The 23,644-nt window shown below is 22.4% G+C and overlaps 9 protein-coding genes across 9 annotated transcripts; 2 read left to right on the forward strand and 7 right to left on the reverse strand. All coding sequences in view use genetic code 6, as the record gives it.

Moving 5' to 3' along the window:
• Nucleotides 1-515: 515 nt before the first annotated feature.
• Nucleotides 516-5,864, reverse strand: TTHERM_00703620 (transmembrane protein, putative). Its single transcript, XM_001032033.2, has 3 exons — nucleotides 1,723-5,864; nucleotides 1,401-1,599; nucleotides 516-1,331 (listed from the first exon to the last, which is right to left on the reverse strand). The coding sequence occupies exons 1-3, from the start codon at nucleotides 5,657-5,659 to the stop codon at nucleotides 761-763; spliced, it is 4,707 nt and encodes a 1,568-aa protein (XP_001032033.2). The 5' UTR covers nucleotides 5,660-5,864; the 3' UTR covers nucleotides 516-760.
• Nucleotides 5,805-7,376, reverse strand: TTHERM_000703629 (transmembrane protein, putative; the record flags this gene model as incomplete). The annotated part of the gene is made up of 4 exons (XM_012800057.1): nucleotides 5,805-5,807; nucleotides 5,873-6,303; nucleotides 6,477-7,253; nucleotides 7,301-7,376. The coding sequence occupies 4 exons, from the start codon at nucleotides 7,374-7,376 to the stop codon at nucleotides 5,805-5,807; spliced, it is 1,287 nt and encodes a 428-aa protein (XP_012655511.1).
• A 1,638-nt stretch (nucleotides 7,377-9,014) lies between these two features.
• On the reverse strand, nucleotides 9,015-10,823 carry TTHERM_00703630 (Serine/Threonine kinase domain protein; the record flags this gene model as incomplete). The annotated part of the gene is made up of 2 exons (XM_001032034.1): nucleotides 9,015-10,135; nucleotides 10,241-10,823. The coding sequence occupies 2 exons, from the start codon at nucleotides 10,821-10,823 to the stop codon at nucleotides 9,015-9,017; spliced, it is 1,704 nt and encodes a 567-aa protein (XP_001032034.1).
• Nucleotides 10,824-11,916: 1,093 nt separating this feature from the next.
• Nucleotides 11,917-12,696, forward strand: TTHERM_000703639 (hypothetical protein; the record flags this gene model as incomplete). Its single annotated transcript, XM_012800058.1, has 2 exons — nucleotides 11,917-12,430; nucleotides 12,491-12,696. 2 exons carry the CDS (start codon nucleotides 11,917-11,919, stop codon nucleotides 12,694-12,696), a joined length of 720 nt encoding a protein of 239 aa, XP_012655512.1.
• A 140-nt stretch (nucleotides 12,697-12,836) lies between these two features.
• On the reverse strand, nucleotides 12,837-13,604 carry TTHERM_00703640 (hypothetical protein; the record flags this gene model as incomplete). Its single annotated transcript, XM_001032035.3, has 1 exon — nucleotides 12,837-13,604. One exon carries the CDS (start codon nucleotides 13,602-13,604, stop codon nucleotides 12,837-12,839), a length of 768 nt encoding a protein of 255 aa, XP_001032035.3.
• A 1,249-nt stretch (nucleotides 13,605-14,853) lies between these two features.
• On the forward strand, nucleotides 14,854-16,363 carry TTHERM_00703650 (O-phosphoseryl-tRNA(Sec) selenium transferase; the record flags this gene model as incomplete). Its single annotated transcript, XM_001032036.3, has 2 exons — nucleotides 14,854-14,969; nucleotides 15,049-16,363. 2 exons carry the CDS (start codon nucleotides 14,854-14,856, stop codon nucleotides 16,361-16,363), a joined length of 1,431 nt encoding a protein of 476 aa, XP_001032036.1.
• Nucleotides 16,364-17,003: 640 nt separating this feature from the next.
• TTHERM_00703660 (hypothetical protein) lies at nucleotides 17,004-18,422 on the reverse strand (the record flags this gene model as incomplete). The annotated part of the gene is made up of 6 exons (XM_001032037.3): nucleotides 17,004-17,089; nucleotides 17,153-17,228; nucleotides 17,332-17,511; nucleotides 17,641-17,944; nucleotides 18,007-18,148; nucleotides 18,359-18,422. The coding sequence occupies 6 exons, from the start codon at nucleotides 18,420-18,422 to the stop codon at nucleotides 17,004-17,006; spliced, it is 852 nt and encodes a 283-aa protein (XP_001032037.2).
• Nucleotides 18,423-18,959: 537 nt separating this feature from the next.
• On the reverse strand, nucleotides 18,960-20,320 carry TTHERM_000703669 (hypothetical protein; the record flags this gene model as incomplete). Its single annotated transcript, XM_012800059.1, has 7 exons — nucleotides 18,960-19,025; nucleotides 19,075-19,140; nucleotides 19,221-19,442; nucleotides 19,493-19,777; nucleotides 19,846-19,943; nucleotides 20,008-20,104; nucleotides 20,165-20,320. 7 exons carry the CDS (start codon nucleotides 20,318-20,320, stop codon nucleotides 18,960-18,962), a joined length of 990 nt encoding a protein of 329 aa, XP_012655513.1.
• Nucleotides 20,321-20,655: 335 nt separating this feature from the next.
• Nucleotides 20,656-22,465, reverse strand: TTHERM_00703670 (UTP-glucose-1-phosphate uridylyltransferase; the record flags this gene model as incomplete). The annotated part of the gene is made up of 3 exons (XM_001032038.3): nucleotides 20,656-21,369; nucleotides 21,506-21,945; nucleotides 22,099-22,465. 3 exons carry the CDS (start codon nucleotides 22,463-22,465, stop codon nucleotides 20,656-20,658), a joined length of 1,521 nt encoding a protein of 506 aa, XP_001032038.3.
• Between the last annotated feature and the right edge of the window lie 1,179 nt (nucleotides 22,466-23,644).

A 23,644-nucleotide genomic window follows, 5' to 3' on the forward strand; every position in this document is an offset into this window, starting at 1 on the left:
AAAACACAGTAAGTCCTTATAAATTGACTACTCTCCGTCGATTTATTTTTACCTACTATATTTAAAAACTCTGGTTAATATATTAAAGTCACAATATATTGATTGCCTAATTTGAGAAGTTTTATTGTGTATCAATCTTAAGTAAAAATATTGAATTTTATTTTTATTTAAAAGAAAATAAAGAAATGGCGAAAAAAGTTTTCAAGGACAAATTTTAAATTAGAATTTGCTTAAGTAAAAATAATATGTAAAAAATAAAATCTAAAATATAGCATATTTATATATTTTTTAAAAGCCAACCAAAAGAAATTCTTACTCTAAAAAATACACTATCCTTTAATTTTATAAAAATGATCTTAATTTTCGCATCATTAAATCAAAAAAATATTAATAAAAGAGCAGCCCAAATTAAATTTTATCTTTCTTTTTTAAAAAATACAAAGAAAACTTATAGAATTTTTTTTATTGGAGCTGTCTAACTTTTAGAAATAAATAAAATTCGCCAAAAAAGAAATTAATTATCTCAAATTATTAATCAAATAAATAAAATTTGATATTTAAATTATAGAAGAATATTAAACGCTTTTTTTTGAATTTATTAATGAAATTATAAATGAACAAATATAACAAGGATATTAAGAAGGATTTATAAATAAATACATTTTAAGAAATAACATAATATTATTTTATAATACCATTTTAATAAAGTTAGATTCATTATGTGAGTGTGTCTAAACGTTTAAGATGCTATTTATTAAAGTCAGAAATTTTAATTGTTTTTTATAAAAGTTACAATATATGTGTTATCAATTAAAGTGTTAATGTCTATGATTTATAAAAATTTTTTTGTTTTATTGATTTGTTTATTCATTTCTAAGCAAAATATATACCACCCTATTACAAATATGAGCACCATTACTATCATTTGATAGATTATCAATCCTAGCTAAGCTTATACTATGAAGTTATAATATTTTTAATTTTCATCTTATATGAAATATTTCATTGAATCCAATGTTTGTTCAATATATTCTTGAAAGTCAGTGAAATTTTTCAAATTGAATGTTTGAAAAAGGTTTTGCTATGCTGATGTATACTATTAGGTATTAGATGGAATAGAGTAAATTGAAGAAACTTCTTTGATAGTTGTTAAAAATTCTTTAAATGAGAGCTAAAACCCCTTTTTTAAGAAGCCATTGAATATATACTAGCAGTTATTTACATCAAAAACTGTTGAATTCCTAATATATTAGGGGTTTTTGCTTAGGACATTACAAATATCATTCTCTATCAAAGGATAAAATATTTTGTTGTAGTTTGCTTAGTTATACCTTTTTTATAATAATGAATGTTAAGTATTTTTAAATATAAAACAAAAAGAATGATTAATAAATTAATACCTATTTAATGTGTAGCGGTCACTTGTTAAATTATTTACTTAATTCTCGTAGCTCTAGGATAAAGAATTAAGTAAATCTATGTAATCCATATACCATTCAAGCTTCATAGGTTTAACTTACGGATATAACTTCAATACAAGAGCATGATAGTTTATCGAAATTATTTCACCAACGTATGCCTTTAATGAGTTTGCTTAAACTAATTAAATAATTTAATTTAGTTAATAAATATATATATATTCAATAATTATTAAGTGTTTTTTTAATATCTGAATTTTTTGAAACTAAAATATTTCAAAATAAAAAATAAAACAAATTTTACTTGCAATATTCAGATTTGATGATGTCTATTCTAGATAATTAGAAGTAATAATTTTAATTATTACAGGATAGCTTACAATAAATATGTAAATTAGAAGTACAAATGCACAAAATAGCTTGCTCATTTTTGGAAGACGAGTTGTCTAGCTAATATTCTACTTGATTGAGTCTGGCTGCTTCATAAAATTAATATTGTTTGGAGTATTTTTTTAAAACTTTGAAAATTATTTGTCATTGTAGTAATTTTCGTAGATGTCATTTATTAAAGAATTTACTTTTTAGTTTGTAAAAGTTGATAAAAGAGTAACAATTTTATCTTTTTTTATCTAAATATATGTATACAGTGGTAAAATCACACCAACACAGCAAGCTGATACTGAAAATATTATGCCAATTAAAGTGTTAAGTTGCTAATTTATTATATTATCTTCATTTTATTCCACTCCTATAATATTTTGTTCTGTTGCAATGATTGCCTTTACCATATTATATTAATTTTCTATTGTAAAATATTCAGGCCTTCCTCCGATTCCGATAGATTACCAATAACAAAATTAGTTAAAAATCAAAGCTGCATATAATATACTTATATTTACCTAGGCTCCTACATATCCAGGCTAATCTGCTACAACAGAAGTAGTTTGACTTATTATACTTTGATTGTAATATAATGGTATTATGAATTAAGTAGTCTATGTTCTGAGTTATTAGAATATAAGTCTATCAGGATTTGAATTATCTAATTTTGAAAGATGATTTCTAATAATGTCCTTGGAGTAAAATAGATTTGCTTTAATCTATGTAACGTATTTAGCCTTTGCCTAATCTGAAGCGAATTTAAAGTCATTAAAATTTAGTAGATAATTCAGATTAAAATATTTGACCATGTAATAGAGCTTTGAGCGAAACTCAGATGGCCAGTCCAAAACTTCCAAATCAAGTTATGAGTTTTTAATAGAATTCATTACAGAAAAGTACTGTTAAAGTGTTACTGAAGCTATGGTAATGAAGCAAATTAACCCTATAAACTAAATTACTTTCATTTGAGGAAGCCTTTGGTCGGTAGATAATATCTTTGAAAGGTGTCTCTTTGCAGAAGCAGAGCTTGAAGATTTTGTTTTGCTTGTTGATGCTATTTCTACTTATAACTCATAGACACGACGCTTTTCGTCCATTTGATTTTTTTTGCTAAGTACTTTTAATCCTTTTTGTTTAAAAGCAAGCCAATCATTTTATAAAAATTCTAATTAGTCATCTCTGTACTCTTCATTCTTCCTTTTCCTTCTATTTTTAGATCGGTCCTGGTTTGCATCTTTGTTATTTTAAAATGTTTGCTATCGTTTTAAATTTGTGTTTTTTAGCTCATCAGATGAGAAGAACTTCTACTAAGATTATGAGCTTATCAGTTTTGAATAAGATTGTAAGTTCTTTGCTGACTCAAGGGGAGCGTTTGTGCTCAATATTCTGGGAGAAAAAAATTTTGATTCTAAAGTTGACTAGTACTGAATTTAGTCTTTTTACTAATTTTACTTTAAATCTCTTACATTACTATTAGAAATAGAGGAATTTTTTTTCTAAAAATTACCTTTTGTTTATTCATTAAGACTTTAATCAGGTATTTAAGCCATACTTTAAGAGTTATCTTGATACTATCTTTCTAAATTGGTCTAATTAAAAAATGCTAATTGTGAAGAACTTTCATTATGCTATTACTTCATGTTAAAATAAGTTGAGTCTGGGCTTATCAGAGGAAGCTAGTAATTGCTAAAAAATTCTAAATTCTGACTAATTTCAGCTAAACTTTATTATTTTTAGTTACGTTTATTTTAAAATGAATTTTAATTTTCATTATTCATTTCATCATTTTAATCACTTTTATTGGAAACACTTAATTCCTCTTCTATAATCTGATTAAACGTTCCTGCTGACTCTCTTTCATTAGCCTTTTTATGGGTTTAGCTCTAGTTAAGATCTTTCTGGATCTATGAACTCTCCAAATTAGGGTTAGAATGTACGAAATTAATCGATGAGTTCTTTGTATAGTAGTGCTGTAACTAATCCTTAGTATCATTATTATTATTATTCTGCTTTTATTGTGGAACTAACTATGTAAGTTATTACTATTCCAATTCCTGAATTTATTACTTGCTTTTTTTTATTAAATCTGAAATAATTCTATCTATTTTCTATTAAGTAAAGGACAATAAGTACAAATCAATGTTTTCTTTTATAAAATTGATAATGTATTGAGGTGATTCGAAAGGATTTATCATTTTTACTTTAGAAATTTGCAAATAATTCAAGTTTTATACATCCTTATATTTAGTTTCAAAAATTTTTACTTCCATATAAACAAAAATCAAATCTTTGTCTACATTTATTTTGGCTATGCTTTAATCTCTGGTACTATTTGTATAGCTCGAATTATAAGTAGAATATTTCTTATTTCTGGGTTACTAAAGAATAGTAACAAAATCAAATTTTTTCAAATGCAAATTCTTTTTGTGAACATATGAAGAATGATTAACAGTTCCACTTCTTCTAGAATTAGAGTTATTATTTTAAATCTCACTTTCAGCCTCACTTTACTTAACCACTCTGAAAGTACTCCTATCTGAGTTAAAATAATCAGTACCCATATTTTGACTGTTATCATCTTTCTTAGTATGTGAGTCTTAAAGGAAAGGGAAAAGTGTAGCCAAATTAATTTTTTTGAGATGAACATCAGGAAAAAGATACTCGTTTATATTTTTACTAAGTCCAATAATTTCAAAATTATTAGAGTCGTACATAATATAATCAAAGGCATTTTTAACCTTCTTGATGTTAGCTGTGAATCCAAATTAATCATAAGATAATGAATTAATTCTTAAATCTATGGTAACAGGAACTAGATTTCTTTTACCATTTAAGCAAAGTATCATTTGCTTACCCATTTTGCATATAGGTTAAAATGTTTAATTCGCATTTTAAGTTCTAAAAGAATTATTTTTCTTTTATTCTTAGGTTAAATTTATTTTTTAATCCGATTCATTCTATTGAAATTGACCCTCATCTTAAAGTAATTAAGATTGCTATTCTTCTAAGAAATCTTTGATGTATGATTAATGCTGCACTTAAATTTTACTTGGGATGAAAGAGTCTATTTTTTTACCAATTATATCCTCGTTTTTAACAGAAAATATTCTTTCGAAGTATTGAGACACCTTAGAGAAATAGCACTGATTGGCACTTAAATCGTAATAAATAAACGCTACACATGAATCTTTTTGAAATATGTTGCGAATTTCGCTCAAGTATGATTTCTTGTATTAGTTTAATTAACTTATTTTGATATCTGACTCATTAAAAGAAAGACACTGGAGATAATAAATTTGTATTTAGATTAGGTCGATGCTATCTTCGTTTACTATTGCTAATTAAGAAAGAATTTTTCTCAGTTAAAACAATAAGATTTATTAATTTTCAATCAGCTTAATAAGTTCCTGTAAAACAATCAGCTTTTACCTCATCATATTTAAAATAAGCAATTTTAATCCTATGCATTTGTCAAGTAACTTATGAGCAATTTCTATTTTCTACTCGAACATGATAACGCTAATAAACCCTTCATAGAATGGGTTGATATGTCCTTATGTTTTTTAGATTATTAATTTTTCTTCCTCAAAAATTGATTGGATAGTTTAAATTATTTATATCTGCTTAACAGACTAATTAATTTTAGATTTTGATCTCCACATAAGAAAACTCAACCAATAAAGCTTTCTACTCTATTTCACTTCTAGAAGAAATATTAAATAGCAATAAATGAAGTCATTTGAAAATTTTTTCTATCCATAAATGATTTTCTCCAAATACTTTTGAATTATTTGTTTTACCGAGTCAAACATTTAAGTTTCCTCTTTAAATTACTCCGAGCTTACATTAAATTATTCCATCTAACTTTTCTTTTTAGCTTATGAATATGGTGATTATTGCGTTAATTACAAACCTTCGTTATTTATACTTAGCAATTACTCAAAGCTTATTGAAGTAAAATTACTTATCAAATTAAAAAAATCTATCTTTCTTTAGGAATTTAGCTCACTATTAATTAAATCAGTAAAAAGATTTTTTTATCTAATAATTTAATTAATCTCAAACCCTTTCACCACACAATCTTTAGAAGAAAGTGCTTAAAATTTATTTTTTATTTGTTCATTTAAGTAATGGCAAATCATTTTAGATAATTTCCATGAGAAAGGAATGAAAAAAAACATCAAAAAGCATTCTAATCCTTCAAATATGTTGTATTCTAAGCAAAACAAGATGAGAAAATTTAGCATAAAAAAGTAAATAGAGCAAAACAAACTCAATTATTTTGCTTATTATGAGTAATACGGATTGATCAAATAGTAATAGATAAATTTTATTAAAAAGAGACAAACCAAGATAGTAAAATTTCCTTGATTATTCAGACTAAAAACAACAACGCATATAACTTCAATAATTAGCATTAGATATTACCAAAGACTGAAACTTTTTCCTAAAAAATTATTGCTTGAAACAGAATAATCAAAATCACAGTCACACACTAATAATCCTTATAAAAATAAATAAAAAATATTCAAATAAACAAATTTAAATATCAAATTCTATTCTTTTTTAATTAAAATTTACTTATAAAAAGCGTAAAATATTAATAATTTCCTATAATACTTTGATTGCTATTTTTAAATAACTTTTATGAAAACAAGCTATGAATAAAAATATTACCTAAAATAGCTGATATGATAAAGCAAATAATTAGGAGAGGATTACTCAAGTCGTTGAATGACAAATAGATAGTGGGTACTAATAGTATATGGTAGTTTACTAGTAATATTATAGAAAATATTACTTTTAAAGAGTTATATTTTGTAAAATTTATTTTTTATTATGAAGTGTAGAGCGTTGAAATTTATAGATCTAAAGATGTATCATCAATATTATCATACTAAGATCCTTTTTTATCCTTCGTCTAATCTAATTTAATTGATTTATGCTCTTTTTTGAGCATCTTAAATATATAGTATATATAGATGCTTATTAGTACTAATAATATTCCTAAATTAACAATTAAGAGAAAAATAACTATTCCTTGGACGCTTGTGGAGTCAGTAAAAAATGTAAAAAAGTTTTATTTTTGAGATAAAAATGAAAGATTTTAATCTACATTAGAAAGTTTATCGAGCCTCTCACCTAACAATCCGAAAAAAGTTAACTCAAAGTTCCTGAAAACAATTAAAAAAGCTCCTAAAATTTCTCCAACTTTAAAGCTGTTAACCACTCCGTATAATTCATTAACATAGAATTTAATGGTTATTTTAGGGATGAGCATTAAAAAACTATGCTAAGAATAATCAATCTATTTCTGTTTCATTTAATTTTATAGCTAATTGATAAATAATATTTTCTTTCTATTAAGCTAAAGATGAGCTCTATCTCTCTGCTAATAATATTTAAATTTAAAAAAATAGTCACTTAATTTAGTTTTTTTTATTTTTATTTACACTTATTTATTAAAAATTAATTATTTTTATTAAAATCAATGATCTTACTTTTTAATTAAAATTTCTGATGTAATTAATACGAAAAAGTGATAGGAGAGATTTTATCATTGAACCTATAAATCATAAATCATACAAGATTCTCTATTTAATTTGAAAGATTATTTTATCAATGGTTTTCATTTGCAGGGTGATTGCTATTTTTTTACTTTTGTAAACAGCAATCAAAATTAATCAAATTTAAAATTAATTTCAATTTTATCAAATGATAAATTCCATTATTAATATCATTAACATCACATCTTTTAGTTTTCAATGACATTATTTTATTTAAATTTTTGTAAGTTAGCATAAATTTGATTACTTACTTAAAAACAAATTATTTTTTTAAATCTTTGATATTTTCTTAACATACTTAATTTCCTTTCAAATATTATTTTATCATAAGAAATGGTGCTAAGAAATTAACTTACTATTATTATTTTATTTATTTTTATTACTAATTTAATATAAAACATTATTTTGGTTACTTATGAAAAGTAAACATCTACATGATCTAGCAAATCATAAAATTTAGAGATATAGATTGAATGAATTCAAATATATTTTGACTTTCAAAATAAAGGAAATTAAAAATTCATTCTTGTTAATACTGATTACCCAAGGTTAGATTACAGTTTATTAAAATAATATCGAAATTTTTAATATTGTAACAATGTTAATTGGTTTGCTTTAATCTTCCTAAATCTTAATGATTTCAGGTTAGAAGCGAAATTTATATTTTCTTACAAAAATCAAAGTAAATTGCATAGATATAAAAAAAATTTGATTCTAACATTATCAATTGTCTAAGAATAAAAAGTAATTAATTCAGAATACCTTTATGTATGAATTAATTTTTACAATAAACTATTAATTATTTATCTAAAATCAATAAAAAACTCACTTTTATTAAATATTGTAGCAATTTAAAAGCAAATAGGAATTTTTAAATATTTGATTATCTAAACTTCTTTCTAAAATTTAATAAAAGGAAGAAAAATATTTTTAAATTTAAAAGATATGAATAGAAAATTTACAAATTGAAAAACCTTTAGAATTTATTGAAATTGTAATATCATAACGATATATTTTTAATAAGATATTAAATAAAAATATGTAAATTATTTTAAGTCTATTTATTTCAATTTAAATGTCTCAAAGCAATATTTCATTTATGTAACTTTAAGAAAGTTTATTTTTCTAAAAGAAAAAAAAATTAAAACCTTAAAAGTTTTTAATTTTTAAATTAGGCTTATCATGCAAAATAAAGGATTTCAATCAAAAATTAAAACTAATAAAAGAAATATTAAGATTTCACCAAATTATTATTAAAAAATAAATATCGTAAGATAAAATTTATTAAGGATTAGTAATTTTTAAGAAAGGAATCATACAAATATTAAAAACAATTTAATGAAAATATTTAAAATAAAATACGAAATACTTAAATTTTATAAAAGGGTTTATCAATTAATAATATTAAGAAGTTATTTTAAGTTAATTTATATTAAAGAATGTAAAAAGAATATAAAAATATGTAAATATTAATTATTAAAAACAGAAGGAAGTATTTTAAACTTTTACAGTCTTTTTTAGAGAATGCAAAAATAAATTAAATGTAGAACTAACTCATTAATATTTTAAAAATTATAAATATAATTAATTATTTTTTGAATAGAATCAATAAAAATTATAATATTTTAAACTATTAATTTAAAATAAATCAATTTTATGAAAATAAATTACTAAATCCTACAACTATTCTAGAATAAAAAGATTAAGGTGAAGCAATTTATTTAGATAAAGAGTTTTAGAGTAATTTTTATATATTAGAAGATTTTATTCTGTAAGAAGAGGAGTCTGCAGTTTAGTCAATTGTATGAAATGAAATTAGATCGTCTAAATATTCTAAATAAAATAACTATTGTTTGTTTAGAGTTGCTTATTAAAGTAGATGAAAATGAATTTCTTTCATCCCTAAAAATAGCTGTTTGATATTGTCTTAAATAAATTAAGACTGATACATTGTATTTTGTATCATATCATTTAAGCTTTAGTTGGGAGAAGATTCACTAAACTTAGAATGTGATTTTTCAAGCGTTTTTAAGCATTTTTAAATATTTTAAACGTTTTTTTCATACACGTCAATCATATAATCTACTTTTTTATTTATTGAATTAAATTCTAAAGAATTTTTTTATTTGTATAAAAAAACTCCTCTCTTTGATACTTCCTCCTTCCCTGCTAGATAGCTTTTAAAATTCTCTAGTCTTTTTTATATCTTTACACATAATACTGATTATAAGAGAGAAGGTAATAGCTTTTTATGTCCATAAAACTCTTCACAATAATCTTTTAAGGCCTTTTAATAATCTAATATTTATATCATAAACTCAATGATACCAACTTAAGAATCTATATTTTCTTAAACTTTATTTACTAATTCGCACTCAGGTAATTAGGATTCGTTAAATTAATGAAAAGAATCAGTAAGCATGTTGTTAATTTTAGCCTGCTTTAAATTTTAATCATATTTAACGAATAATTCATGATTAAATAATTCATCTGTACTTATTCTATTTTTTTCATCATAAACTAGCATTCTTGCAATTAGCTATTTGACTTATTCGCTAACTTCAACATCTTCTGGAAATCTTACTTTTTACTATTCCTTGATTGCTATCTTCAATAATTTATTAGTATTAGCAAACCAAGGATAAGAAGTATTGCAGATATTATGACTATCATATTCTTAAATTGATTCATCTTTTAGCTTAAAAAATAACATAAAATACAGTGTTACTCCCAAGCTCCAAACTTCTGATTTAGAAGTATATTCTTTTCCTTTAAATAAAATTAATATTATAAACTTTTTATTGTTTTATCATTTATTTTAAATATTCATAATAACACACTTAAATAATAATAAGATCTATATAAATTAAATACCTTTGAGAATTTGAGGTGATGAAAAAAGTGGAGTTCCAGTTATAGTTTTATATGTGTCATTAAGAATATTTGACTTTCTAGAGATACTAAAATCACAAATTTTAGGTATATCATCATGAATTAGAATATTTGAAGGTTTTATGTCTCTGTGAATTATATTTTTTTCAGTCATTAAATATTTAAATCCGCTAATTATTTATGAAAAAAGAAAAAGCACTCTTTATTCTTTAGGCCTGTTATTGTAAATATATTGTTCTAGATTACCACCATTGCAGAATTCAGTTACAATATAAACATTTTACTCAGTTTTAACTGCATCTACATATTTTGTAATATGTGGGTGATCTAAATCTTTTTGCAATTCAATTTCTTGCATTATTCTTTCTAATGGATCTGAAATATTATATTATTTAAACACATTCAATTATAGCATTTTTATTGCAAATAACTGATTTTATTTAACTACTTTTTTTTCGCCATTTACTTCTTCCACTAAATTTGCTTTGTATACTTTACCAAGACTACCTTAGCCTAAAATTTCATTTTCATTGAATTAATACTTGCTTATTGTTTTTATCTTCATCAGTATATCTTCTATTGAAATCTACTTAAATAGCAATATATATTTTCAATTTTATTATCAAATAATGCTAATTAAATATTATATTTATATTCAAAAACTTATTCTTCACAGCACACTATTTATGAAATAGAATTATTATACTTTTCAATACAAGTTAATAAATTTAAATTATTTATAACCAAAATTATTCTAATAACGTGTATTCCTTATAGTGATAAGTAAAAATCGCGAAAATATCGCAAATGCAAAAAATCGCAAATCGCAAAAATAAATTTAAAATCAAAATGATTTTCTAAAAAAATTCTTAAAGCCAAAAATTTTATTTTATTATTAATCTATTAATAAACCTTTGATAACAAAAATAGCAATAAGCTTTAATTTTATATAAGTTTTCTTATAAGCTTGATTTAAATAAATTTATGAAATAACTATTAAACATTTTGAAAAAAATATTTTAATTTTGAAAATTTTTAATGTAAACTAATTATTTTGATATCGCTAAAAATATAATTTAATTAATTTCTAAATATTATATCCCTTAAAATTAAATTTAAAATTTCATAATACCTAAAATTAAGCCCTGTTAATAAAAAATAATATCTATCTCCTAAAATTTTAGTCAATTGAAGGCGAGTATGAATCATTTTAAAATGTTTTTATTTTTATATTTATATACTATTATAAAAATAATTTAAGAAGATGAACAATTAACTCAGTTAATTAACAAATATACATGAATATTAATTAGAATTTCCCTTCCATCTAAATAATTTCTTCTCCCAAAAACTATTTCAAAATAAATCAACAAACTAAACAAATTAATTATACTTTTATTCACTAAATTTTGATTCGTTTCAAAAAAATAAATATTATTATATTTAGAATTAAAAATTTAGCTTACAACTAAATAAATAAATAAATTTAATTCTGTTGCATAAATAATTCATTCATTATATTCTTTTATAATTTTAAAATGTCTTAAATCGTATATCCATTAACTAAAATTCATTATTATTATTGTTGATTCTCTAAATAAAATTACAACTTTATTTTTAAATAAATTTGAATTAAAATTATTATTTTACTATTATAAATGCAAGATATTTATTTGCCTTTATTTTTAAGAAAAAATAATTACCATTAATTTATATTTTAATCAAATAAATTAATTAATTACATTTTGGTTTTTAATTATTTTTCAAAAGTATATTAAATTAAATAATAAGCAAACATTTAGACTAGGCAAAACAAATTGAAATTTTAAGCTCAACAAAAAACTAAGAAATAGCCATTAAATTTAAAAAACAATTCTTAAGGCATAGAATAATATAAAATATCTAACTAGCAGAATGAAAGAGAAATACTTAAGAGCCAAATCAATTAGTAAATAAGTAAATATAATAAAAAAAGTAATAATAATTAGAATAAGATTACTTTTATGAGGTTATCTTTAGCGATTTAGGAACTTTAGAGGATAGAAATGATTAAGAGTAAAAATAATAAACAAAGGAATACTTAAAATATTATTTTAATTCATTAAAAGAAACAAAAAACGAATTATAAACTAATGTAAAATTAAGTTTTACACAAACTGTTTGAGCTTCAACGTAGTATTAAAACTTTATATTCATATCAAAAAAAAATTTTCTAAAATAAAAAATTATTAGACATTCTTTTATCTCAATCGCACATATACACATAGATAGATAGAGAGATATTCTAAAAGCTTATAAAACATTTAAATGAATACAAACATATTAAATTTTATTTACTTTTTTCTTTTTATTAAACTTTAAATATGAAACAATAACTAAAAAACTTAATATATTTTTCAAATTATTCTCTTGATTTAAAATATTATTTTGAATTTTGAACTAAAATAATATCATTCATTTAATTAATTAAATGCTGAAATACAAAAAATATATTATAAACTTTAATTTTATTGTTTTTCAAATTAAAAAAATGTTTTAGTATAGTAATTTTTTTATTGTTTTTTATTAGCATTAATATTCATTTAGTTTAATCATTTTCAGATTAATTTTCTTCCTCTTATTTTCCTTCTTCAATTTATGCATTATCGTTTGCATTTAATTGTGTGACTAAAGTTTAAATAATTGAATGCAAGGAGGAGCTGCTAGTATCACTAGCATTTTGAATTGATTCCACATTTGTGTTGAACTAATTAAGCTCATTCAATTAGGCTAGTTTAAAGGTAGATTCGCTGCTGCTTCCTTCTATATATAAGTTCTAGTTAACGGAAGTATCTTCTTAATCACCTTGCTATTACATTTAAGCAATTTATGAATTAGCCTATCCCTAGGAGTCTTGAGATTACATTTATACAGGAGAGTTGAAATTAGGAGCTACAACATTATCAGATTTTTGAAGGAAACTAAGAGATTCATTTGATATTTAGATTTAAGGAGAGACGTATTAGGTAAGTTAAAGTGACCTAGATAAGACTAAAGAAGAAATATTTTGCATTGCTCCAGTATTAATACTTTTAACTTTTTCATCAATAGCATTAAAGAGTTACTTCAATTCAACTTCAAGTTGCAAATTCTCATTGAGCTAGTCGCCTTGAGTTTATTAGCTTTTCTTATCTTCTTGAGATTTATCCTTTTTTTTTTTTTACTTTTATAGCTTTTATAGATGTTCTTTTTAAATTTATTAAATAATTTATTCAAAATTTGGACGTTCTTCAGCGAGTATTTACTCTCTGTAGGCGCGATTCTAAATTATTTTTTTAAAAATCTATTCTTTAGTTAAGCTAGCCATTGTGTTGCTTATTGAATTTTTAATATTATTATTTATTATATTATATTTGTTAGTTCAAATCACTTTAATTTTTTTGTTTTGTAGCTTAATTAATTAATTTTTTGTTTTGTAGCTTAAATAATTAATTAATTTTCTTGCTTTAAGTAGAACAAAAATTTTTGATTGATTATTTCTTTTATTAATTTTTTTACTCTCTATATGTAAAATATATATATTAATAATTAATTTTATTTATTTTTCTATTTTATTGTTTTATATATTAACGAATGAAAAATGTCTCTTTTAAAGTATTACATTTGTTAATTTAAAGATAATATTATTCTAATTGCTAATATTTTAGTATTTAGCTTTTTAATTGATTTTAATATTTAAGAATTATTAAATTTATTAGTTTTTATTATTTCAGTAGATTTTTATTCCTTACTTCATACAATTTTTCCTAAAACTATACATATTTAGCAAAAGATTTGATTAAACATAAACACCATTTTAAATATATTTTTATAATTCATGATTTTTTTGAGAAAATAAGTAATGATACAAGTTTAAATCAAAATATTTTCATATTAATTTAGAATAACCTTTTAAAATAATAATTATTATTAGAGCCTGTAGACACAAACTAAAATCAAAAATTATTAAATTTTTAATTAGAATAACTAACAATAAAAATTTTTGTTAATAATTATTTTGATGAATTATTTTTATAATTTAAAATATCAATTTTCTTTCTGTGTTTTAGTTTAATAAATGTAAATTTTTTTGTGTTTTTACAGCATTAAATTCTAATATTTAAGTGAAATAAACATATTTAATTTTTAAGATATTAAAATAAACATATTTAAATTTACTCTAATGTCTCAAAAACTAGTAGAAAAACAATTAATTTTTAAAGAAAATTGGATAAACTAGATTCTTTTTAAATACTTTTTTTTAATTTATTGTTGATGTGTATTGTGCATAATTACCATAAATATTTTTTAAAAATTATCAATATTTAATGATAAATTAAATAAAATTGTTGTTGATAATATATTTTTTTACAAATCTATTTCAATAAAATATTTCCTATCAATAATTAATTTAAAATTTAGGATAAATAAAAAAAAATAATTTAAGTTTTTACACATCTTTTTTCAAAACATTTTGATTAAAGGTTTTCAATATCAAATTGAATAAGGTCTTTGCAATTTTTAGAAAATTATTTATTACTAATTAATTTTGACAAAATATCTTAAATATAAAACAAATGAATTCTTAAAATTTGTAATTGGCTAGCTAGATAATTAGCAAAAGTTATATTGATTTATCTTCTTAAGCATTAAATACAAGATAAAACTTAATAAAAGTTCTGTTATCTCAAAGGTATCCATATTTATTCACAACAATTTAATCTTTTAATATCTTTTTATCAAATATTTTATTGTTTATGTATCATTATTAGATGCTTACCTGATGATGGATGGGACGATTTAAGCATTGAACACTTTTTATAAGAGCTTGCTATGATGGATACAAATAACTTTCCAAATAAAATGGGAGTTGGAGAAAGAGAAGGTAGAGTATTTAGCGAACTCGTTAATAAAAGACACTATTACATGGCACATGGTATTGGTAGAAGTGGAGATATTAGCGCAGAATAACCTAAAGCTGCAGGTTCTTCGCTTCTACTCAAGTTAACAGAGTATTTAGTAAAAGATACCTTAAAAATATGTGGATATTAAAGCATAAAAAGTGTTTTGATAGTCCCTTTAGCTACTGGAATGGCCCTTAGTTTAGTCTTAAGCTCCTTAAGAGGTAATAATTTTAAGAAAAGGTATGTCATATGGCCAAGGATTGATCAAAAAACGTGTTTAAAATGCATTTACACTAGTGGTTTAGAACCTTTGGTTATTGAAAATATTTAAAAAGAAGATAAACTTACTACAAACATAGAAGAAATAGAAAAAGTAATTAAAGAGAAGTAAGATGAAATTTTATGTGTACTATCTACTACTTCTTGTTTTGCTCCAAGAATACCTGACGATATAGAAAAAATAGCTTAACTCTGTGCCAAATATAATATTGGACATGTTGTTAACAATGCATATGGATTGCAATGCACTAAAATTGCTAATAGTGTTAATATGGGAATTAAAAATGGTAGAGTGGATTGCTTAATTTCTTCCACTGACAAAAACCTAATGGTACCAGTTGGTGGTGCTTTTATATATTCACACAGTGAGAAGGTAATACAAGAAATAAATCAATTATATCCAGGAAGAGCAAGTGCTGGACCTATTTTAGATGTTTTTATTACTCTGCTTTCTATGGGGAAAAAAGGACTTAAAGATTTGCTTTCTTAAAGAAAAGAAAATTTATAATATTTGAAGGATTGTTTATAAAAATTTGCAGAACGTCACTCTGAAAGACTTTTAGATATTAAAGAAAATACAATTAGTTTAGCTTTAACCCTAACAACTATGAAGGAACAAATAATCTTAGAAAAAGAACAAGAAAATGAAAAAGATATTACTTCTCTAGGAGGTATACTATATAGTAAAAGAGTAATGGGAAGCAGAATTTTGAGTAACTAGACTAAAAGTGTTTGTGGAATTAAGTTTAAAAACTATGGCTCTCACTCAGACTCCTTCACATATTTACCATACATGACTATAGCTTGTGCAATTGGTATGGAAAAAAAAGAAATTGATCAATTTTTATTAAAATTAGAAGATTCTTTCTAAGAGCTTAAAAAAAAAAAGGTTGACAAATAATGATTATAAAAATATAAAATTTAAAAGTTTTTGTTGAAGTAATTAATTATAAATTCTTTAAATATGTTCAATTAATTATTTGTAATACTAGATTATTATAAAGACCTTATTAGTCTCTAATATAAAGACTCATTAAAATTATTGTATTTTTACTAAAAATTAAAATAATCTAAAAAATCTTTTCAAATACTAAAATATAATTTTTCATTTAGTTTTTTGAAAAAATATGTTAAATAGTTAGATTTTTTGCTTTTAAAATTATTTTAATTTATTAATTTGCTGTAAGTAATATAAGTAAGTATATTTAAAATATTTTTTTAAGAAAATAAATGAAAGATTTTATTTTCGATTTTGTTTATTTGTTAAGTTTACTTAAATCGTATATTTAGTACAAATACTAATTTAACAGAATGAAAAATCAATTAGAAGACATGGCAAAAAGCGATAAGATATGCATGTATTTACAAATAATATAATAGATTACGGTTTAAATAGATTAAATTTATTGAATCCCCTTAATAATGCTTTATATCTATCGATTTTTTTTGTAGATATTTTATATGATTGATTTTTCATTTTGATTTAATAGAAAAATACTAAATAAATATAAAATAAAGATTGTATGAATGAATGAAAGAGGAGATCAAAGATTTCTTTCTAAGAAAAGGTAACGATAGAAGTCAAATCTTACTAATTAATCAGACTCTTATAAGTCATTGCTTAACTCACCTAAATATTTTATCATATATTTTTAAAATAACTCAATAACTCAATAAATAAATCTTAATTTACCAGGATGTAATTGGAGAGCAAACTTAAATTCTTACTTGAAATTTTCAGCAGTACCATCTAAATTAAATCTGAAAGTCTAATAATATCAATAAAATAAATAAGTCTTAAGATGAAAAGCAAAGTGTAATAATTATAACAGCTATAAAATGATATTTAAATCTTTTTAAAAAATTAACTACCTTCATGAATTCACCGAAAGTTTTAAGATCAAATGATCCTTGTGCTTACTTATCATAAATTTTCCAATAAGTATATGCAGCGATTTCGTTGGCAAGTAAATCTTAACCTAAAACTCTTTCCATAGAGGCAACTAATTTGCATTTATAGACTTCTAAAATATCTTCTTGAGTAAAGTTTCCCTAAAAGATTAAATGTTTAAAAATTATTAATTTAATATAATTTATTAGAATTATTAAAGGGATATGTAGAAAGATATTTTTATTATATTTTTTGAATCTAGCAAACTAACTAACTAACTATAAAATTACAGGGTAATTGCTAAGATAACCAAAGTGAGGATGAATCATCTAAACAAGAAGTCTGGGTTCAATAGGAATAGAGAATTTGAATTAGTTCATTAATTCGTAATGGAAGTCAAGCATTTTTGAAGAGTGAATAGTAGATTCTTTACGATTCTTTACAAATCCCCAAACTTGATCCATTTGACTTTAGAAATTTTTAGGAATTTAGAAATCTTCAGTCAACTAGCTTTTACGAATCTCTACATATTTAGACCATTCATCATATTATTATTTTGCAATGCTTTATCTTTCAGTTTTACTTCTTGAATTTCTATAAATGCATAATAAATTTTTAATTTATTTTTTCTTTATCTAAATTTGTAAAGAAGCTACCTAAATGCTTTTCTTGATTCTACAAGTTGCTTAATCATATTTTCATAATCTTTATTGTGATAGAGACCTTATTCAAATGCTTATAAACCTTCAATTTCCATCATTTAGTCTCTAACAGCCTTTTTAAAAGGAGCCAATTTTGCTTTATAAATTATACATTAAAACATTAATAAAAAATATCATTTTAGAGTTTTAATGAGTTTGTTTTTGATTGATTCAGTTAGTTTTATGTTTTATAAAATTATCACCACATTTTATTTACTATTTAATTTTCTACCAGCTAAATATTCTCATCTAAAATGAAAAGCAAAAGCTTATTAGATAATTCACTAAAATAATAGTAGGTAATTACTTGGATTAACGTATTCTTGCAAGCCTTTGGCTATTCCATTAACTACTTTCTAAGATGCTGCCATTTTATATTAATTGATATTACTTTCTAAATATTTCTTAAATATTCTCTAAGTTAAATAATAAGATTGTTTAGATTCTAAATTAATTGCTTTTAGCTATAATTTTTGTATTAAGATTTTTCTTCTCTAAACTTAATGCACTATACATTCATTCCACAATTAAAATTTAAGATGCAGCAATTATTCTTTAATTATTTTTCAATTTTATTTATTTTCTAATTTATCTTCAAAAGTCATTACAAACATTATTTTTTAATTAATTTTAATAAGGGCTATAATTTAGTTTTTTTTTTTCTTCTTTCTTCATTCATTAATAAATATTTCATAAATACTAAAATTATTTTTAAATTAAATTACAAAAACTTTAGATTTATTTTCATTCACGATTTTTTTATTTTAAAAAAATGAAATTAACTCTTTTTTCTAATTAAGAGAAATAAAAATTGAATAAAAATTATATTTATTTTTATGATGTACTGACTAAATTTTACAGTAAATACTATATTTTTACATTGAATTAATTATTAAAAAGTAATAAAATCAATTTTCTTCTTGCTATTCTTATTCTTGTTTTAATCTTTCTTCTTCCTCCAATCTCTTTTTTTCCTATTTATTTTTTATTTATTAGATCAAAGTTTAAAAATAATATAATTACTTCTTCTTAAACTCTCCATTTATCTTCTGCATATTTAAATGCGTTTAATTTTAAACTTCTCGTCACCTATTAAAATATATTTCATAATTATCTTTGTAATTAAATATTAAAATAAATTTATATATTATATGTTTATTTATTTTTACCTCAACTTTATTAATTCTTTATAACTTTAATAAACCATTTATTGTTTCGTAAAGATAATTAGGATTTTTATTTATCAAGGGATTAAAGGAGTGTACTAAAGTTTTAAGATTAGGAAGAGCAGCTAGCTTTAAGATCTCTTCAAATTTATCGATCTTGTTTTCTCTTAAGTTCAAATATTGCAAATTCTCTAAATTTGGGAAATTCTCTTCGAATTACTCAATCTATAATTTTTAAAAATACCTTAGATTATACTTAAAGTAGTTTTATTTACATTATTTAATCTTAAGTGTAGCTTTGTAAGACTAACAAGAGAGTCTATACCTACTACAGTTTTAATTTTATTTGCAGTTAAATAGAGCTCTTATAACTTAGGCATATTTACTAACTACTATGTAGTTTAAATTCTATTCCCTCTTAATTCAAGAATTTTCAATGACTCATGACCTTCAAAAGTTTCCATTTTATCAACCAAGTTTTCATTTAAGTTTAAATGAATTAAATTAGGTGCTTTTGGTGTTAAAAGCTCGCTTATTCTGTTCTTTGATATATTCAAATACTTTATTTGTTAAAAAAAACAAATAAATGTTATCATTTAAGTAACTCTTTTTAATATTTTTTTAATACTTTTAAATTTCTGAACCCTTCCTCATTTTATAATGATTTTAAATCTTTTATATTGTTTTGACTTACATCAAGCCATATCAAATTAGGGAGATTACCGACTAAATGAATTAAATAAAAAGCCTAAATAAAATATCCTGATTTGATTCAAAAAAATGATATTACGGACTGTTATATCTTAGATATTATTTGCATGTAAATCAATCTTTGTAAGCGCTTTATAGTTCGCGAATATTGCTTATAAACTATCTAATGACTTACTCTTTTATTTAAATTTTGAGAAATTAATTTAATAGCATTTTAATGAAATCTAACTAATTACATTAAGGTCTAAAACTGTGAAATGTATTCCTGTACGATCTATTGATAATTTAGGCTCAGATAAATTTTTCATAATCAACTCTTCAAAATTTATTTTAGGTTTTTCATCAACCTTTTTAGCATCTTTAGGAGCTGGCTTCTTTTCTTTTTTACTCATAAAATTATGCTATTATTATAAAGTAAGTGTATGTGTGTGAATAATAAGTCTGAAAAAGTTATCTATAAATTGAATTATTTATTTATTATAACTGCTCTTATTGATAATTTATTAAATCAAATGAAAATAAAAAGTAGAATTCAAAAAAGATATTTAATTCATTTAATAGTCAAAACCACTTTTATTAATTTCATTTATATTAAAAAAATCTTCATTTTTAAATTAATTTTATAAAAAAAAATCATTTTGTAAAACTTTTCTAAAATTTTACTAAAATTTCTCAAATAAAATACAACTGTATGGAATACATGTAATTAACTATAAAATAAATAATTTCATTTTAAGTAGAAGGGCTTAGCTGTGATGTGTTTGTTGGCTTCGCTGGGAGCAGGGATATTTTCACCATAGTAAGTAATCTTAGGGTCAACTTCGACTACGTTTTCCCAAGAAGCTTAATAATCAAAAGTATAACCTGCATTTATAAGCCATTTTTAGTGTAACTTTGCAAGCTATTCAACAGCAGTTCTGGGATTATCTTAAGGTGATCCTGTTACGCTATTCTTGATGGGAGCAAATTACTCTTCTCTGTTGATTTCCATTAAACAGAAAGTCTTTGCAAGAGGGAAAGAATCAAAAATAAACAATTCAAATTTGTAAGCATTCTTTTCAGCAGGTTTAACAACTTACTTTAAATCTACATCATAATAAGCAACTTATTTGTTAGCCAAGTGATATTAGAAAAGTTCCTTCTTTGCATTTTCATCATTGATAATACGATTAAGGAAATCAATTGAACAGAAAAAGTTGCAGAGGAAGGATTTGTCGTAAACAAGCTTTCCATTAGCATCAACTTTATTTTTTTAAGCTTCAGTCATATCTGAATATTCCATAATGCTAAACTTCTTGTCTCTCAATACATGAATTCCTACAGATTCTGCTGCATTTCTCTTTTTTGCATACTTAGAAACGATTTCATATCCCTTCTTAACCATCAAACCAATCTATTCAGGATCTGCAAACTTACCAAGAATATTATCAACACCCATCATCTAAAATATTTTTTTAAAATTTAATAAATATATTTTCCTTGCAAATCTTGATAATTTTTTAAACTGATTACTGATAAAAATATTTTATTAAACTTAGAATAAAGTAATATGAATAAATAAGTAAATAAATAATCACCTGAATGTATTTTATTTTTTGATCATTAAGTTTCTTTAAAACACCAGTAGATTGGAGAGAGTCATAGATACCACCATTACCATTAGGGGAAAGGAAGATTTTATTTTTGGATTCAAATAAAATTTTGCCTTTTTTGTCTAATGAAGGAAGATAACCTTAAACAAAATAATGAATACTGTCTTCACTAATACCAAAGTAATCATTAGCCTTGAAATAATCTTTAGTGTCTTAATCAGTAACAACTGAAGTCATTAAGTAGAATTGTATGGGAATTCTTTGACGACCGTGGGCATCGTTTTCTTTCTTATATTGAGGGAATTTAGAAAGAGCATAATTTGAAAGAGTTTTAATTTTATCTGCGTAGTAAGAAAAAATAGTTCTCTTAGAAGGAACTTCAAGAGTAAGCATACCCTTTGGCTTGTCATAACCCAATCTAGTACCTTTTAAATATAATTTTAAGTTAATTAAAAAATTTAACAAAATGACAACCAAACTATGTAAATTATATTTTTGTTTAGCATATTTTAGTGAATATTTAAAAAAAAATATTTTAAATTATTCTTATAAAGTAAATATTTTAATTCAATATTTACCTTATCCACCAGCTAAAAGAATAACAGCTACTTCGCCCTTAGCAATAGCTTCAAGACCAAGAAGTTATAATTCATTAAGCAACTAGCCAGTTTATTGTTCTAAGCTGAGAATCTCTTCAACTAAAGTAACTTAGTCATCATTGAAAGTAGTGGGGGCCTAATTTTAGACAATGTAGGTCTAGTAAAGACTATGTAAAAGCTTAAAATCAAGCTATTTCAAATCTTGGTAGTAAAGGTGGAGTTCTTGTTCATTTAGTTCATCAATATTCTTTAGCAAATGTTCTTAATTGTTTTTAACAATTTCAGAAACAAGATGTGCTATTTCGGTTTCAGAAAATTTTTTGTGGTGAGATTAGTGAGTGCTCATGGTGTAGGATACTATAGATATGATTGAGATTACCTAAAATATTACTTTTTTTTAATACGGCTATTTTAATTTTTTACTTTTATTTATTAAAGTATTAATTTATTATTATTATTTTTATTCATTTTTGATAGTTTTTATGTCCTAAGAAATATCCATAATATTAAAGGAGAAACAAAATATCTTTTAATAAAAAATCAATTCATCAAACATACATACATAAACACCACCACCTCTAAATCTGATCATAAAATAAATGCGAAATATCTTTTTAATTATCTATTTATTCAAAAGTCCCAAAAAAAAATTGAGAATATTTTAACCAAATTATTTTCTTTAAAACAGGTATCTTTATCAGATAAATTCTTACATAAACAAAAGAGCTTTGTTCATTTGTCATAATAAAATGTCTTTTTTCGATTAGAATATTCCTAAACTTGCCACTATTTAATTTGCAAATTTATTAATATAAATAAAATTCCTATTAATTTGTATGAAGCAAATAGAAAATTTACAGATAACTATTAAACATTAAACTTAATGAATTTATTTTTATTACCCAGTAAAATCTATTTTGTTAACGAAATATTAAAACAAAAATAAGACTTTTACAAAAAGGTGTAAATTAATAAATAATGTTTTTACTCAATATTGGATTAATTTGATTTTTAAACAGATAAAAATATTTAATCAAAAAAATTTTTTAGATTACCAAAATTTTCAATAAAAATAATGAAATTTTTTTCAAATAAATACATTTAATTTTATTTGATTTACAATAATACTCAATAATACTTTAAAATAATTAAAAAGCAAAAAAGATTTATATATTATTCTGATCTAGCAGAAATATTTTTATTATTTTTTATAGCATTTAATTTTTTAAATCAATTAATAAATTATTTTAAAAAATATGAATTAGTTTTATGATAAAGATATTCTATATTTAAATAAATGTTTAATTTATGATAAATGAAGTTTATGAGCATTAAAATAAATTAATATTTTTAATAAAATATTAATTAATTAACAAATTAAAAATATTTATTTTTATCTCTTATTGTTTTGTATTGAAATATAGTTTAAATGAATTAATATTAGAGTTAAATATTTATTAGTTTTATTGCAAAGATTCTATATATAAATATATATATTTATCTATTGTTGTTTTGTATTGAAATA

Source organism: Tetrahymena thermophila (assembly GCF_000189635.1).
Source record: "Tetrahymena thermophila SB210 genomic scaffold scf_8254391, whole genome shotgun sequence".
Lineage (NCBI taxonomy): Eukaryota > Ciliophora > Oligohymenophorea > Hymenostomatida > Tetrahymenidae > Tetrahymena > Tetrahymena thermophila.